We start from the raw sequence: 18,899 nt of genomic DNA on the forward strand, positions 1-18,899 counted from the left end.
ATGACCATCTATAGAAAACATATAATAAATATAATTCCCATAGCAACCTTACAAGGTAGGTATTATCGTTTTCTCTTATTATAGCAGAAAAACAGTATTCTAGGTTATTGGAACATGATAAACCATTAATAAAAGAGTATATATAAACACATACAAACGTGTATGTATTTATGCATTTGCACATAAACATAGTGGTTGCTACCGTTTAAGTAATCCACAGATAAGAAACGAGACAGTGGCATGCATACAGATGCAGTGAATTAGGTGGGCTATGTAATGCACTAGGAAAATAAAAAAGCTGGATTTAAAAATTCTAATTTTGTGAGTTTAAAAAAATTCCACTGACTACTTACATGAATTTAGGCAAATAATTCAATCTCTCTGAGGATGATTTTCCTAGCAATGAAGTGATGTCAGGGGTTGGATAAGGCATGGCAATTCTTTGACACACAGTTGTTTTGTTCTGCTTTGTTTTTTAATCTTGCAAAGTTTAGAAGAAAGGTGAAATTTCAAGTTAAAAATAGGGATCTGGGTCTACACATTTTAATTCCTCTTTTTCTTTCCAAAATGCTGTAGAAACAGCTAAACTGGTATAACAGGGGAAAATGTTTATCACTGCTGGGAAATTGGTAAGGGTGCCATACACACCCCAGACACTTGGAAGAATTCCTGTATGAAATAGAGCTGCCGAGATCAGGGTGATGGAAGGACCTAAAAGCCTGGAATTCCAGGAAAGGAGGAGAAAAGTCTGGTTGTTGGTGGGATAAGTTCTGAACACAGTGATTCATCATCTACACCTGACACCAGATGTACCAATAAGCACATGAAAAGATGCCCAACATCACTAATGATTAAAGAAATATGTCAAAACCACAATGAGATGCCATTTCAGATCCATTATGATTGCTGAGAAGAAAGAAGAACAGATTAAATGGATTAATGACTTGACTATAAACTACTATAGAAACTACTAGAAGAAAACACAGGCAGTATGCTCTCGGACATCAGTCTTAGCAATATCTTTCTGGATATGTCCCCTCAGGAAAGGAAAACAAAAGCAAAAATAAACAAATGGGACTACATCAAACTAAAAGGCCTCTGCACAGCAAAGGAAAACAACAAACAAAACAACAACAACAAAAAAACAACCTACCGAATGGAGAACATATTTGCAAATCATATATATGATAAGGATTCAATACCCAAAATATATAAAGAACTCATACAACTCAACAACAACAAAAAACAAACAACTCAATTAAAAAATGGATGGAGACCTAAACAGACATTTTCCCAAAGAAGACATACAGATGGTCAACACGTGCATGAAGAGATGTTCAACATCACTAATTATTAGGGAAATTAAAATCAAAACCACAGTGAGATATTACTTCATGCTTGTTAGAATGGCTACTAACAAAAAGGCAAGAAATACTAAGTGTTGGAAAGGATGTGGAGAAAAGGGAACAGTTTGGTGGTTCCTCAAAAAATTAAGAATAGACTTGCTATATGATCCAGCTATTCTACTTCTGGATATTTATCCAAAGAATATGAAAATACTAATTAGTAAAGATATATTTCATCACAGCATTATTTACAATAGCCAAGATATGGAAACAACCTAAGTGCCTAGCAACAGATGAGCGGATAAAGAAGATGCGTTGTGTACATACAATGGAATACTACTCAGCTATATAAAAAAGAAACCTTGCAATTTGTGACAACATGGATGAACCTTGAGGGTATCATGCTAAGTGAAATAAGTCAGATGGAGAAGACAAATACCATATGATACATAAAATCGTATCAAATGTGGAATATAAAAAACAAAGAAACAAAAAACAAAATAAATGAGCAAATCAAACCAAACAAAAACGGACAGATACAGAGAACAGAGTAGTGGTTACCAGAAAAGGTGTGTATGAGGGGAGGGTGAAATGAGTAAAGGGGGGTCAACTGCATGGTGATGAATGGAAACAATTTTTGGTGAGCATGCTGTTGTGTACAGAAGTAGCAATGTACACTGTACACATGACACTTATACAATATTATAAACCAATGTTACCACAATAAAAAAAAACAGCAGAAAATAACAAGTGTCAGCAAGGATGTGGTGAAATTGGAATCCTTGTGGACTGTTGGCAGGAAAACAAAATGGTGCCGCCACTGTGGAAAATAGTATGGCAGTTCCTCAAAAAATTAAACAGAACTACTACATGATCCAGCAATTCCACTTCTAGGTATATGCCCTAGAGAATTGAAAGCAGAGACTTGAATAGATATTTATGTGCTAATGTTCATAGCAGCATTATTTACAACAGCCAAAAGATGGAAACAATCCAAATGCCCACAGAGTGACGAATGGATAAACAAAATGTGAGATATATATATACACATATGTATATATATATATCATAAATCACATATATAAAATGGAATATTATTCTTTCTTAAAAATGAATAAAATTCTGACACATGCTGCAACATGGATGGACCTTGAAAACATGTTCAGTGAAATAAGCCAGATACAAAAGACAAAAATTATGATCCCATTTACATGAGGTTCCTAGAATTGGCAAATCCATAGAGATGGAACATAGGATAGAGATTAACAGGGGCTGGTGAGAGTTTCAGTTTGGGATGATGAAAGATTCTGGAGATGGATAGTGGTGATGGCTGCACAACTTAATGCCACCAAATTGTATGCTTAAAAATGGTTATAATAGTAAGTTTTATGGTATATATATTTTACCACAATAAAAAAAAATGCAATGGAAGCAGTTAAGAGTAAGTTGAATACTGCGAAGACAAAATCAAAACAACTTAAATTGGTGAATTCCAGGACCAGAGTGAATCCATTCCCCAAGAACACAAAGAAAAATGGTAGAGATTTGAAAATTGTACTTGGAAGATAGAAGTGATGTTGGATAGATTCAAGAAACTAAAGGACAGACAGGAGAAAATTAATACTATAAGAAATAATAGAAAGAATTTCTCAAGGCAAAGAAGTTTATTAGGTTGTTAGATGGGGAGGCTCAAGTCCTTTACAAAGATTCAAGATTAATTGAGAGGTCCCTCAGCAAGATACACTTTCTTGACTTTTTCTTTTCATTCCAGAGGCAAAGAAAAACATTTTTACAAGCATCCAGAAGAAGAAATGTGCTAAATTTGCATCTCTCCTTTTTCTGTATGCAATATAGTATAGAATATATGCAAATTGACATTGTGTCACTGTCTCTATCAAATTTAGGGGAAAAGATATTCAGAATATAAGAACTTTATATTCAATTAAAATATCTACCTGGAGGTGAATAACAACTTTCAAATAGGTTGAGACCTAGAAAGTTTAATACTCATATATCCTTCAGGAAAAATTTACCTGAAAAAAAAATTAGCTAACTGAGAAATTGAAAAAATAAATAAAATAAAAACTTCAAATACTGGAAAGGAAATATATATATATGTATATTTAAGAGACATAATGCAAATATTTCTTAAGAATTGAATGAGAAGAACAAATAGATATTACTTAATTCTTACCATTATAAAGACAAGCATTCATTGGGAATTGTTACTAGAATAAAAATTAAATTATACTCTTTCAAATTATACTTTTCAAGTCAGTGGTAGAATGTTAAGATATCAAAGAGGGGTAAAAAATAAATGGGCAGGCAAAAGTATAGTAGGAAAATACAAAAAAATTATAATATTTTGGGACAAAGGACTTAAAAAGCATTCAAGGTGCTAAAAAGTTTGTTTTATGTTGGTTAGAAATATATTCCATAATAAAAACATGTGTGAACTAAATAATAAGTTATAAATTATAAGGCAGTGTGTTGGAAGTTAAAATAGTCATGGTGGAAAGTTTTAAAATAATCTATGTCTTCACAAATCAAGTAAATAAAAATATAAAATACTTAATAAATTTAATCAATATATTTCTTATATAAAACTTTATTCATCAAAGTAAGATTTTCTCTAGTACCCATGAATGATAAATAAAATTAATTAATATACTAGTCCACCAACAAAAATTAATAAATTTAAAAAGGAGAATTATATAATCACATTTTCTGAAAAATGCAATGACTCTAGAAATTGAGAAAAATGTAAAAAACAAAAATCATGTGGACATTGTGAAATACTTAATAAATAATTAAAAATCAAATCTAAAATTATTAAAAGTATAAACTATTTAGAAATTGACAATAATGAGAACAGTACATGCCAGAATATGTGAGATTCAATAAGGAAGAGATTTAGAGAAAAATTTATATTCATAATAGCTTTTATTATTAAACAAGAAATAGTAAAATATAATGAATAAACTTTTAATTCAGAAAAAAAGGATGAAATAAAAGATAAGCCAAAGGAAGGGATTAATAATAGTGAAAGAATTAAATAATAAATCATAAAACAAAACAAATATGCAAAAGAGAATTAATGAATGCATTTAAGAGAGAATCCATTGAGTAATTTGAATGGGGAAAAATGAAACAAAAATACCTTTATGTGAATGTAGGAAAAAGGATATAATCACAGATACAGAAGAGATTTTGAAAATTGAAAAGGTATGTTATAAAATAAAAATATCAACACACTGGTAATTTCTACCACGTCTCAAGGTGGAAAATATGATAATAATGATAAGTCATATAAGAATTTGAGATAACTGTCAAAGAACTTCTTCAATAATGATTTAGGCTTAGATGGTTTTCCTCTGAGTTCTAGCAAACTTTGAGCAGACGTATACTTTCTATATTAGTTAAGATATTTCACAGCGTATGGAAACACTGCCAGTTCATTTTTCTAAACTTATATAATCCTTTTATTCCAAGCCTGAAAAAGGTAGTATAAAATACAAAACTCCTAAATACGTTTAATATTAAATATTAATAAGCAATATCTTGAGGTTTATATTAAATCAAATCCAGAAATATAATAAAAGAGCAAACCATGATGAATAAAAGTTATTTCAGGAATGCAAGGTTAGTTTCTCATCAAGGCAATCTTTTGATTTAGAATTTTCACATAGACAGGGCAAAGAAAAAAATAAAAGAAGAAAAATATAATTTTATGTTATGACAAAAGGGCATTTAATAAAGCAACATTTATTTCAGATAAAAATGTTTTAGTACACTTGCAATTGAAGAATCATTCCTTAGTACAGTAGATAAAAAAATCTCTACGAAGTCAACATCTAATAAAGTACATAACTGTGAAACACAAGTCCATTAAGTTTTGAAAATTTTAGTCAATATAATAAGATACACAAGAAAATGTAATAGCTATAAATATGAGAAAAGAGAACAGAAGTTACCATTAATTACAAATAATACAACCATCTTACTAGAAACCACTCTAAAATTAACTGGCAAAGTATGAGAACTAACAAAATGTTTCATATGGGATAAGAAATAAACCTATAAAACAAATTTCCCCCAAACCAATGTTCCTTAACTCTTCTGGGGCCATAGGCTGCCTCTGTTGCAAACTACAATCTCTCTGACTTGCAATTTTTAAAAAATCATTTTGTGGAGTTCATTAAAAGCCCATGGACCCCAAATTATAGGTTAACTGCTCTGTATTATTCAGTGTAGTGAAGAATAATTTAGAAAATACAACAGAAAAAAAAATTCACTCACAATGAAAGCAAAACTTTAAAATGTCTAAGAATAACGTTAACAAACCCAGCATGAGACTGATCTAAAGAAAATATCAAAACCTCGCTGGGGGAAATAAAAAAGAAGTAAAACAGTCTTAAATAAGAAAGTCAGTACAGTAAAAAGGCCATGCCATTTTTGTCAAGGTTATTCTGTACTCTTCATATAATTCAAGTGAAAAACTCAGGAATATTTTGGAACATAAAAAAATTATTTACAATGCATGTGGTAGCAAAAAGCCCACTAAAGACCAGGAAGATTTTCGCTCAGGATTAGAAGTAAGGAAGGATTTTGTCTTACAGATGTTAAAACTAATTAAAATAATGTGGCCCTAGCATAAGAACAGACAGAAATGCAGAGCATCAGAATAGAAAATTCAGCAGTGGCCCCAAGACTATGAAAGAGTTTAACTTTTTCCAGTTGGTAGTAAAAGATTATTCAGCAAATGATGTTGGAAAAACCGGCTAAACATTTGAAGAAAAAAGATGATCTTGACCTCATACCTTACATCAGAATACATTCTAGAACAAATAATGATCTAAATGTGAAAAAATATATGTATAAAATACTATAAATAAAGGTAGTCATAAAAAGGACAGCAGCAGCCCAGCCACAAGTATGAATATTGATACTAAATTTCTGAATGAAATACAGAAAACAGAATTCAACTGTACATTAAAATAATAATACATCACAACGAAGTGTAACCAGAAATGAAAGAATGACCCAATATTAAAAAAAATCTATTTAATGCATTTTGCTGTATTCGTAGGTCAAAGGAAATATATGAGCTCAATAGATGCCCAAAATGCATCTGATTAAATTGAATATCTGTTCCTGGTTTCTTTTAAAGGAAGAGTTGGACTTCCTTGGCATGATGTCATTTCCAAATGATGAAACATTTAAAATATTTCAATTAAGATCAGGAAAAAGACTATCGGGGGAGTTTTTAGGGAATCATGTGCAGTCGTTCACACTAAAATAATTTATTTTAATGGTACTTAAATTAACACTGATCCTTTATTATGCTAAGGAAGAAATCTAAAAAATGTGTTACAGTTTGTCAATTGTTTTGCAAACTGATGAAGCTAACAAATCGTGAAAGAGCAACATGATATAATACAAAGCACATGAGTTGGACTGAATCCAAAATCAGAATACCAGATCTGACATTTTAATTATTTGATTTTAGCAAGTTATGTAAGCTCTCTGAATCTCGGTGTCCTTATCTGTAAAACTGAATCCACAGAAGCAAAATGGAGTAAACTTGCTCTAGGCTCTTTGTTCTGTTGATTATAACAACTCAGGACAAAATTTAAAAACCAAGCATAATGAAACTCTGAAAAGCAAAAAAAGCAGGTGGATTGGAGAGTTAAAACCTGGAGAGGTAACCCACACAAAGATAAATTCCTAATTTTCTTTCCTCATAGCTTTAATCTGAAGGTGGACCTCAATCACAGGGCAGTAGGTTGAGATGTTACCTAAAAGGCCAAGAAAGCCCTCATATTTCTGGTCCCTGGAAAAAGGGGCTTCCGTGGTTCAAAGAATGTGGAGGGAATCCCATCTCTAATTTTCTTTTGTCACTCCTAGCTTTGCCCCAAGGGGGGCCTCAGTACAGAACTGCATGTAGCAATGTGGTGGCCAAAACTCCAAGAGAAACTCCATTTTTCTTGCTAGAGAACTTGAAAAGGGGGGGCATCAGTGGGAAAGGTAGTCTGTGGGGAGTCCTGGAGAGGAGAGAGCTGGAGAAGGGGATCCCTCTATTCTGTGTAGGAAGCTGTATAGGTCCCAGGCTCATCTCTGAGCTACACGTGTGCAGGACAGACCGAGAGCAGCTTAACAAAGACTTTGAAAACCGAACCAAAATGAAAACTACCACCCACAGAAGTAGAGATAGAACTTGTGGTCTGAACCTAGCCAGGGTGATTACCTACTAAAGCAAAGGAAAAAAAAAATCAACTTTCTTTGAAGGATCTGAACATGACTCAGAGTCCCAACAACATAATATTAAAAATGTTTAGAATACAGTCTAAAATTGCTTAACACACAAAATCATCTAGAAAGTGTGACCCATTCTTAAGGGAGAAGATAATTAAGATGCCTGTCCTGAGCTATTAGAATTTTCAGTTATAATAACTGCAATTATTATGTAACAGGAGTTATAATAACTATGCTCCATGAGGCAAAGGTAAATAGACTTGAAATGAATGGAAAGACAGAAGGTCTCAGCAGAGAAAAATTTTAAAAAGAACCAAGTAGATATTTTAGACCTGAAAAACACAATATATGTAATAAGAAATTCAGTAGATGAACTCAACAGCAGAAAAGAGATGACAGAGGAAAGAGCTGGTCAACATGAAGAATGAGCAACAGAAATAATTTGGTCTAAAGAACAGAGAGATGGAAGATGGCAAAAAAATTGAAGAAAGCTTCAGGAACATGTGGAGTAATATCAAAAGGTCTAACGTGTGTCACTGGGATCATAGAGGGAGAGGAGAAAATGACTGGTACAGAAAAATTATTTGAAAAATAAAAGCTACACATTTGCCAAATTTGGTGAAAGACATAAATTTATAGATTCCAGAAACTCAGCAAAGTCAAAATAGGATAAACTCAAAATGAACAAACAAAAAAACCCTGCAGCCATGCCAGACATATCATAATCAAATTGCTGAGAACTAAAGATAAAGAAAAAAATCTTGAAAGCTGTTAGTGAAAAATGACACCTTAATACGAAACAATAAATCCAATGACTACAGAGACCACATCAGAAATGGAAGTAATAATGGTTTACGGGGATAAATAAAGGATATGTAAAGTGCTTAGCAGATAAGAGACACAAATGATAGGTATTGTTAGTCTAATTGTAATTTCTTTACTACATCTCAGCGTAACATATTTATTTTCCATTCTATTTCTTCAACCTTCTCATGGTCTCCTCTGCATGGAGTTGATCCCAATAACTGCAAGTGTACCTTTGATGTTATTTCTTTTAATTTACCCAAAATCTTTTGTTGCTCTTGTTGAAATGAAAGTCTTTGCTAATTCGTCTTGTTTTTGAACAACTTTTTTAAAAATTCTGTACATTTCTTCAATTATTACATAACTGGTATAATAATGCATTTCTTATTGTCTTATAATAAGACATAATATCCCATTATGAAGATCAAGTGAGAAATAGAAAAAGTATACAAATTCCTGTGACCAACTGAAACACTGAGTCATGTATTGCAGAAATAGTACCAGCTTGGGAGTTCGGAAAGCCTAACTCTTTTAGTCAATCTCAGAAGAAAGTATTTTAGAGAGAGATGGCTTGCCCACATCCTTCCATAGGCTGATGAGGTTGGGGATGTGTCAGTGAGCCACGTCCTGCTTTGCCAGCTGGCCCGTAGGTTAAGCCAAGCTGTCACCACATGAAACCCAGAAAGCCTTAGCAAGGTATTTCTGGCTGTTGTTTGATGCATAAGCAGCCCTTAAATATTAAATGCTGCTTCCAGCCAAGTGGAGATGTTAACCTCGGTCTTCTCCTCGGCTCGGGTTATAAAGAGTAGTGAAGTTAAGGCACAAACAGATTCAAAGTAACGTTCAGATGACTGCTTCGAACTAGCATAACCAAATGGGTCTGAGAGCCTAGACGTTCTAATAGTGTTTATGAACCTGTGCCCTCCCTCCGCCTCTCCACCCTCCCAAAGGCTGTGAGCGGCAGCACACAAAATAGCCACAAGGGGTTTGTCCGCTCGGTCTCTCGTCCAAACTCTCAGGCACGGAGCGAGTGGGGCCAGCATAAGCGGCACATGTGAAGAATAGGGGAGAGGGGCGTTTTCTCCAAAGAAAAGACATGTCTGCAGAATTAAGACTGAGATATTACTGCATAAAGATGGAGACATCACATGGTCCATAGGCTAGAGACACTGTCTCAGCTTCTCAAAATCTCTGGCCAATATTGAAGGAAAGTCACACAGGCTTCTTTGTTTGTTTGTTTGTTTGGGTTTTTTGGTGGAGGGGGTGGCAGTAATTAGGTTTATTTATTTACTTATTTAATGGAGGTACTGGGGATTGAACCCAGGACCTCATGCCTGCTAGGTGTACGCTCTACCACTGAGCTATATACCCTCCCCCCTTCATGTAGGCTTATGAGTCTCTGTTTAACAGAAGGCAGCAGGTGGAGGTGAAGGACCGTGCAGCCAGCATCTAGTGTGGGTTCTCCTCTGTACCCTTAGGAACATGATGAAGCCTCGGTTTCTCCTTCCATTAATACGGAATAAGAAAACCATTTTTAAAATGGGGTTTCTGTGCGTATCAGATGGCAGGCATGCTTCTAACAGATACCACTGAAGGGGTAACAGGATTTGAAAACTTACCATGGTACAAAGAGCTCTTTTTGTTACAGATGGAAACAAAGACACGGAGAAGGATGAGGACTAGCTTGGATGTGCTGTGTGAGTGCAAAGTCCAGAAAAGCTTACCCATCCTGTTAATCCTATTCTCATTTCTAGAAGAATGTCACAGAATAAAGTCTCCCTGCCCCGCCCCCCGTGTTTACCATTCCTCCCTTCCTTTCTCCAACATGTCCACACTTCAGTCTCTCAATAGTCCCACCCTGGGGCTTCTCTCATGTGGGCCATTCCACTTTTCAAAAAATGGACAGTGTCATTAACTCCAGAAAAGTGTCATTTCTAACACATCTTCCTAGCTAGGAATAAATGACATGTCTCTGTTTTTGCTAGTTTTCACCTGCAAATGGGAAAACCCCAAATAATGTTTTTGTTAAGCTAGGGTCTAATTGATCCTTTTATGTCAACAATATTTTGCCACACTTCACTGAAATTTTCTTTTATTTTGTGGAACCGCAAACCCTCCCCTTTTATTCCCTGCCTGAGTAATTATGTAGGATAATATTTCAAGTTCTTACTTCTCTCACAGCATGCTTATTATATCTCTGAACTCTTTAGCCACAAAATAAATCTAATTTAAATAAAAGAAAATATAGACACCCTCACCAAGAATTTGGTTTGCTCCAAGTTCGCAGACTGAGTCACAAATCAAAAGTGTGATTTAGTCATTTGTAAAATTTCACCCTCATCAGGAAATTCCATCAAAGTCACCACAGAGTAAACCGGCAGATGGGTCAACGTGCAAAGTTCAAGGCATAAGTAAAAAGAGAAAACTATTTGATTAAAGTGACTGACAGATGAAGGCTGGCACTGGGCACAAAAATCAGAAGGACCCAGGAAAGATGGGTTTTGTGGTGACAGGGATGGGGACCATCCTTACCTGTCTTCTGTGAGCTTCATTAGGGTTGTTCCTCGAGTAGAGAAGACAATAAAGGACATTCTTAGCTGTGGGCTGGAAAGGAAAAGAAATTACCTTAAGGCAGAAAGAAAGACTGCGGAACGCCATTCCCTTCCTGGCTTCCCCCACATTCTTCCCTCTCCATCACAGAGGCACCTCCACAGCTGGCGTTGCATTTAGCCTGCAGCAGATTCAAAGCTGGGGACCAAAGAGAGGACCGGCTTTGTCTTCCTGGAGGCTGCTTCTGATCTGACACCACCCCTTGATGAGTGTGGATTACAAATAAGAAAGCGAAAATTCATCACCGTCCTCTGCTCTGTCTGAAGTGTGTCCCTAGAAGACTGGTTTGCATGCTGCCTTTACAAAGGGAGATCCCAAGAAACATTTGAGAGTGTCTCCACCACAGCTGGGTGTATCCTATAGTGAACAGAATGTCTCAGGCTGTTACAGCTTGATGCCATCAGCCACCAAGATCATACAATTCCTTTTGCTCTGAAACTAGTATCATCATCAACTTTTAATTTCTACTGGGCTTCCCAAGGAGGGTACCGTAGAAGGTTGGCCTGTGCTGAGGGGCCACAAGAATACCTAGTCCACTTGGTAGTTAGACTCCTTATTAATGAGTACATGGGCATGGTTTTTCTATGGCACTGCTTGGTAACTTTGTCAATGCAAAATCCACACTTGGGGAGATAGAAGAACTCTAGCTGAGGACAGACATGTTTTTCTGTCTGCAAGATGTGCTGGCAGACTGCAGTGGGTTCACCACTGCAGTGCCATCCTGTGGGGCTCTCTCTGGGCAGCCAACTGGTTCATCCTTCATGGTACCAACCTATTTCTTCCCAATGCAATAATCTCTCTTACCTGACTGGGCCCCAAATCTGATAGTTCCCCCTTCCTAAAATGTTTCTCAGACCTGCCCCCCTTTTCCTAACAATTGAATTGTGTCCTTGCTGGTGACCTTGCCCATCATTCCTTCCTCCAATTCACTCTTCATACTGCTTCCAGAGTTTTCTCCTAAGATGTAAGTCAGATCTTGGCACTCATCTGCTATAAAACCGCCAATGGCTCATACTGCCTCCAAGATAAAGTCTACATCCATTACCATATGTCCTGTATGGTACCACTTGTCTTTGGAACCCCTTAGCATGGTGCTGAGTATTTGGTAGGGACCCCAGCAACACCTGGTAAATTGGATGTTGGCCTCTTGAACCAGACCTGGGTTCTCTGTCCACGGCGCCATGGTGGCTCTTACCACCTCACTAGTCCTGGGCCAGTAGGACACCATGTCCTAAATGACAATAATAACAATCACAATTATCATGATAATATAATAAAATAATGGCCCACTCTAGGCTTACTATGTGCCAGGCACTATCATAAGTGATTTGCATGTATTATCTCATTAAACTTACAACAACTTTATGAAATCAGTACTCTTATTATTCCTATTTGCCACAAAAGGAAATTGAGACCCTGAAAGAATAATTTTCCCAAGGTCACACATGGGAGAGTGGTCACACAACCTAGGGCTGAAAACCAAGCGTTCTGATTCTAGAATGTGCGCTTTTAGCTCCTATGTTATATTACTTCCCTTCTGTTGAGTTACGCTCTGGAAAGAATGAAGCTGAAATGTGGGGAATGTACGTCTCCAAGTGGCATTGGGATATGAGTCTGGGCTGGAGACATAGTTTGGGAGTCCTCAGCATACTTATGTGAATCAAATTGCTCAAAGAGTGTCATCCGGGAGAGGAGAAGGGAGCCCCACCTAGAACCAACACCAAGATTTAAAGGCCTGGCTCCAGTCAGTGAGATGAAAAGAAAGCCCGTGCTGGGGAGAATTTCAAGGAGAGAGAAATTGGAATCCAGTGAATCTCCTCTGTCCAGCAGGGCAAGCACTGCATGGCACTCAGTGGATTTGTCCTCTAGGGCATCACTTCCAGACTTTGCCGAGAACAAGCAGGTGGAGGGTGGGGGTGAAGTCCAGATAGTGGTGGGTTAAGGAATGAATGGGATGCAAGGATATGAAGGCCACAAAGTCTTTAGAGATATTTGAGTGAGAAACCGGTAAAGAATTAGGTTAGCATCTATAGGAAGATGTGATGAGGAGATTCATTGTCTTTTGTTTTTGTCTTTTCAGACAAGGGGCAGGAGAGATTAGTTTATGTTTATGGACAGTGGAAATGAAGCCAGAAGAAAGGTAGGACAAATACAACAGAGAAACAAAGGCCTGGATGAGATTGCAGACAATGGGCTAAAATGGAGGGACTGGCTTTAAATAAGGAGGACACTTGAATCCCAGAGATGATGGGACGGGCACACATGCATCTTTTAAGAGGAAGACTGGGACTTGAGGTAATCACTTGTCTGCTCTTCTCTGGGCTCTTGGTGAGAGTGATGAGTGTGAGTTGTAGTTTGAAGGTTTAAAGAAAATGGTGACAAGTTATGCGACTGATTGAACATGCTGTGTGTCAGGCACTGTTCCAAGGCATTGGGGGCTACAGCAATCAACAAAAGACAATCCCTGCCTCTCGGAGTTTGCGTGGCAGTGGTGTCTTGGTGCCATTCTTTGAGGGGGTCCAGAGCCAAAGAGGGCCCGAGGAGACAGCCAGAGGAACGTGCCTCATGGTCTGGATTAAGCCATGCCAATTACTCTGATCCTCAGTTTCTTCCTCTATAAAATGAGAGGATTGGATTAAATGGTCTCTTAGTTCCTCCCACCCCTACCTCTAACTCCTTTGAAACTAAAATAGCCAAGTGTCCAGAGTTGCTGAAGGAACTGGGAGAAGCGTTCAGTGCCTACTCTAAGCCAGATGCGGGGCTGGTTGGTTTGCATGTGTTTTCTCTTATAATTTTCACAGGCAAACTAGGGTTCAACCAAGGTAAACAAATTGCTATGGTTGCCCAGGGGAGCTTGGATTCAAATCCGCATCTGCTTAACTTGAAAGCCTTTTCCAAAAGACTCCTCTGCTTTAGAGGGAACAGAGAACCACGGGAGCAAATAGAGACATAGCAGATACTGTCAAGTGGCTGGAGGCAGATTTGTTTTATATCTCTCCAGATGGATGAGACATTGTGGGTCAATGACAGAAAGATCTGCATGGAAACTGGAATTGTCCAACTATTGGCTTGTTGGCCTCAAAAGGCAGCAGTTTCTCACCAGAGCTATTCAAGTTGGGGGTTAGTGACGGCCTCTTAGGATAGCTTGAAAGATGCTCCTTTCAACCCTAAGCTTCTAAGAGTCTCTTAAATATTTTGTTTATAATACCACCTATGCATTTACTTTTCTCCTTTCCATCTACTTCCTGCTCCCCTACTCCTCACATCTCTTTCCTCCATTCATCTGGATTTAGGGACTTCCTGCTGCAGGTCCCAATTTTTGGCATCACCGAGAAGACACCTCCTAATGCTTTCTCTCCAATCAGGCAGGCAGGCACATGCTGAGACCAGTAACTGACTTGGCAAGGAACACATATGTCATTACCCTGGTCTCAGAGGAAAACCTGTCTTGAGACTAAGAAACTGATCGAAAGAAGTGTATGATTACTCACAGTGGCTGGAAGACTCTACAGAGGTTATCAAGGAGAAGCGGAGCTGCTTTAAAATTTACAATGATCAGAAGAACAATTTTACCAAAGGCTTTGACAACTGGTTTCAAGCATTTCCAGGAACGCTATCACAGTTGTGTTATCTCTTGGAGGCTGCACCCAAGGAGGGTGAAATGGCCTCCTTTCTTATACAAGTGGGTGTCTACACACTGAAAAATAGGACCTCCAAGGCCCCTGCGATGTGTATAGTGATCATGTTCAAAACTGCATCATTCTCCCTTGGAAAGCAGTGTTGACAATGCTCGGAGAATTCTACCTGGTGGGGCACATAGCAAGGCTGATGGACCATCGTGGTTTGCCCAGGATGAGAACTCCCAGGAAGTGCAACTTTCAGTGCGGAAACCGTGGATGTTTTGGGTAAATTGGGATGAGTTGGTCACTTTACACCCCATGGCCTCTACACGGGGGTCCAGCAAGAACGAGTCAATCGCCCCAGCATGATGTGTGGTGAAAGAAAACGTTAATGATCCTTCTCGAAGGATATTATTCAATAAGACAGGGAGAAAGTGAAAATTTTGGTCTTATAACAAAATTGCGGTCCTCTTGAAAACATGATCTCAGAGTCTACCTTTGGCATCAAAAAGCATCCCCAAGGTTGTCAGTAATTAGTAGAATAGCAAACACAGGCTGGTTTTACTCACGGATGAGAACTATACATTATGTTTCTCACCTGATGAATTTATGAGCCAATTGTTCCACGAAGTAATAGATTTCATTCCAGTGGTGCAGCACACTTCCCGATCTAGGAAAATAAAGCAGGTGTGACTTAATCAGGTGTTCATTTGTTTTTACCTTGTATCATTTCTCTTCCTATTCTATTATTTGACATTTGATCTATGCTCTAACTGGGCTCATTATCTGAAAGTTCCATAACTATGGAAATTATTTGAAAGGGCGCTTAGGCTTAATGTTGGAGTTCTGAGAATTTTGTTAAAGAACTCCGTTCACTCCACCTTCACCGCTTTCCACCCCGACTCCACACACTCGGATGCTGGAAAAAACCTCTGGCCCCAACCAGATTCACAGGTTAGTTTCAAGCTTTAAGAAATAGTTATTTTTGTGCTTTTTAAATTATTCCTCCGATTAGGGAAGAAAAACAATTCCAATTTTTTGAAATTAAATTAACACAAATTAGATGCCCAAACAGATAAAGATAAATTCCCCTCCTCAAAAGAGTCCAAATTCATTTGTAAAAACAGATTGAAGTATCTCTTAAATAAAATACCAGCAAAACTAATTTAGCAGTAATCCAAAAGAATACTAATTAATTAACTGGTGGAGTTTATTTCAGGAAGGGATTGACAATTCAACATATAAGTATATCTAATGTAACTAGCCATACTAATACATAAAGGAAGAAAAATGAGACAGCCTTTCATTATTAAAAAGGAATCCTTTTACCAAAAAAAGAGGCAAACCTTCTCTAAGACATATGGAATCACAGAATTTTAGATTTGGAAGGGGGCTTATTTATTTCCTAAGGCTCACTTCTGTTTCACTGATACCACTTACTACGGTTTTAATTCATCTTATAAGTATTGTTCACAGTGCTCGTACTCAATCTGTTAGTGACATCATAGTAAGTTTTTCTATTCTAACTCACTCTTCTGTTGCCTTGATGCGTCTTTCCTTTCACTTAAGGATCTGTTTCAGCTTAGCTCTGCATTTCTGCCTGTCATTCTAGTAATTGTTAGGGTTACAGTTTGCTTCTTGTACTCTGACATTTTGTACTAAATGCTAGCACATTTTCCACTGGTCTCAGGTTACTTTTATTTTTTTATGCACTCATTTATCTTAATTTTAACTCCCAGAGCATTATTACTATTTTCCTTTGTTTCAGACTGTTTTATAAATCTTTAAGATGAATCTGTGCAAAGTAGATTTTATGCCTTCCTTTTTATGGTGCAATATCTCTAAGAATTCTCATTCTGGTTGAATGTATTCCATCTCTATGAGGAGAATTTATTTTTCTCTGCCTCATATCTAGAAATGATATGTCTGATCTGAACAAAAGTGATACAATACGTTATGGTCATAAACTGGAAGACTCTCTATCGTAAGTCTATCTCATGTTCCCCAAGTTCGTCTATAAGTTCAATTTTAGGAAAAATTCTGAAAGGATGTTTTGTGAAACTCAGAAACTAACCTGAAAAATGAAATGAAGGTTAAAGTTCTAAAAGTAATCAAGGCAATAATATAAAAGAACAATGTTGGAAAGCTTGCCCTGTCACATGTAATGACTCCAGATGCATGATACATGGTATACCAGTAGAGCCAATGGAGTAAAATAGAACCCACACCTCAGTGCATGTGAGGTCATGCTATATAGTGGAAGAGGTGATTCGAACTGGGGAAGGAGAATAAACCCTTCAGTACATGATGCTGTGACAATGGACAAAGGCAATTAGCTCACTATCTCATACCAAACGGAACCCTACATGTATTAAAACCTAATAGGTAATACAAAACTTTCAGTCCATTGGGTGAATTATGAGAGATTTTAATGTCATCAGGTGAGTGAAGGATTTCTTCACCAGATACAGAAAGTAGGAATTGCTTTTTAAGAATAATTTTGACTGCCCGAAGTGTCTAAAATTCTGGATGACAACAAGATACCATAAACAAGTTCAAAGACAAGGAGAGAGTGAGAGATGTCATCAACCAATATAAAAAGGAAAAGATTAGTGTCTAGGATATGTAAAAATTAACAAGACAAACAATAGAAAAATAGACAGAGCATCAGAACAGGCAATCCCCTGAATGATGGTAAATCAGTAACTGAAAAAACATTCAACTCTTCTAGTAAATATAGAAATGCCTATTTAAACAATCCTTTGGGGACAAGCAAGCAGTCTCCGGCGGCAGCAGCATAGAGCCCACAGGATAGAGGGGTGAGGAGTTGGGGAGATGGGGAAAGAGATCAGGGAGAGGAGGGGACAGGGACTCTTCTTGTCAAAAATATTCCACTGGCTCAGGACACTCAAGTTCCACACTGGCAAACTCCTACTCATTCTTCAAGACCCAACTCAGTAGTCCTGTCGCCTTTGACCGACACAGATGGGGCTCAGTGCCCCCATCCCATTCTCTCTGAGAACCAGGTCAGTGTCGGTCATCATCCTCCTTTGATACTGGGTTGGGTTGCAGTCACTTTTTTTTTCAAGCTCCCCTTGTGAGGGTCTTAAGGCTATTTGGCTATCCAGCATTTAACTTGTTTATTGGCTGGAAGAGAGAGGAGCCTGGGGAGGAGAAACCTCGATTGCTCACAGACGCCTCCTGATCTTTTGCCAGCTGGACAGCACCTCTTCTGCCCTAGTCTGGATAAATAACCTTGGCTCCAGCCAATTCCTGTGACCCTATGTGAACCCGAGGCGCCTTCCCAGAGGATCAAAGGTTCTAGAGCACAGCTCCTTGGAGATCGGGACTACTTAATCATCAACGATAGTAGACCTCTGAGCTTAGTGTAAGCTGGGAGTCTCCTAAAAGCTCACCAGAATAGTGCGTCCTAGCCCTGGGCTTTTAAAGCTTTAGAAACCCTTTCATTAGAATTCCAGCCGTCCTCCTGGACAAGATTCAGTTGTATATTTCAGGTCTTCAAGACTGGTCCTGGCTGCTCTTTGTTAGCTATGGGGTGGATGCTCTGGTTCTGGGGGTCCTACTGAAGGTTTGATGGCCCAATGCAGTGTATGTGCTTCCAAAGAGGCACCACCTGTCTGATTATAAGCCACGGTCCAATCCAGAATTCTACAACTCCTTTCCACTGGAATCAAGAGATTTCCTTGACGATTGCTCATCTGTGTGCATTTCTGAAATGCAATGCTATGGTTTGGTCCATAGGACCTGGACAAGTGCTATCTGAGATTTTGGTTACTGAGGGGTAGAGTAAGACACCTAATGATGAGAGAGGACTCCCCACAGTTCCTCTATCCCATATTTGATTTTCTCTTCTGTAGAGAAGTCCTACAGAGAGGGAATTAAACTGGGAGGGGAGGCAAAGGGTTGTTGAAATAGGATCTCGTAACTAGAATTGGGGGCCTACTCTTGGCTCTCTGCTTAAGGCGCAGGGGTTTGGAGTAAATCCTTTTGGATTACTATTTCTTTGTTCTCAAGGATTGGCCCTATTTCACAGCCTCAAATCAATGTACATCCTTTTACTTATGAAACAGGGTCACCCAATGATAATTCAGACATTCTTCTGTCTTAAAACATGTCATTTTCACTATTCTTCTGACTGAGACTGACATGGAGGATTTAGACAATTTTGGTATTCATCTGATATTTTAATGCAAGATATAGGGAAAGATCTGAGAAATATCCTGGAGTGTGGGGAAAAGTCTAA

General features: G+C 37.8%; 1 protein-coding gene across 2 annotated transcripts in view; it reads right to left on the minus strand.

The window, feature by feature from the left end:
- The window catches only part of ANTXR1 (ANTXR cell adhesion molecule 1), a 217,688-nt gene that overhangs the window by 178,234 nt on the left and 20,555 nt on the right, over nucleotides 1-18,899 (minus strand). For both annotated transcript variants that reach the window (XM_006201540.3, XM_072937608.1), the window contains exons 2-3: nucleotides 15,234-15,305; nucleotides 10,938-11,009 (exon numbers count right to left, since the gene is read on the minus strand). In XM_006201540.3, the coding sequence (XP_006201602.2) occupies nucleotides 10,938-11,009; nucleotides 15,234-15,305 (144 nt within the window). The remainder of the gene's footprint in view (nucleotides 1-10,937; nucleotides 11,010-15,233; nucleotides 15,306-18,899) is intronic.

This window comes from Vicugna pacos, chromosome 15 (assembly GCF_048564905.1).
Source record: "Vicugna pacos chromosome 15, VicPac4, whole genome shotgun sequence".
NCBI lineage: Eukaryota > Metazoa > Chordata > Mammalia > Artiodactyla > Camelidae > Vicugna > Vicugna pacos.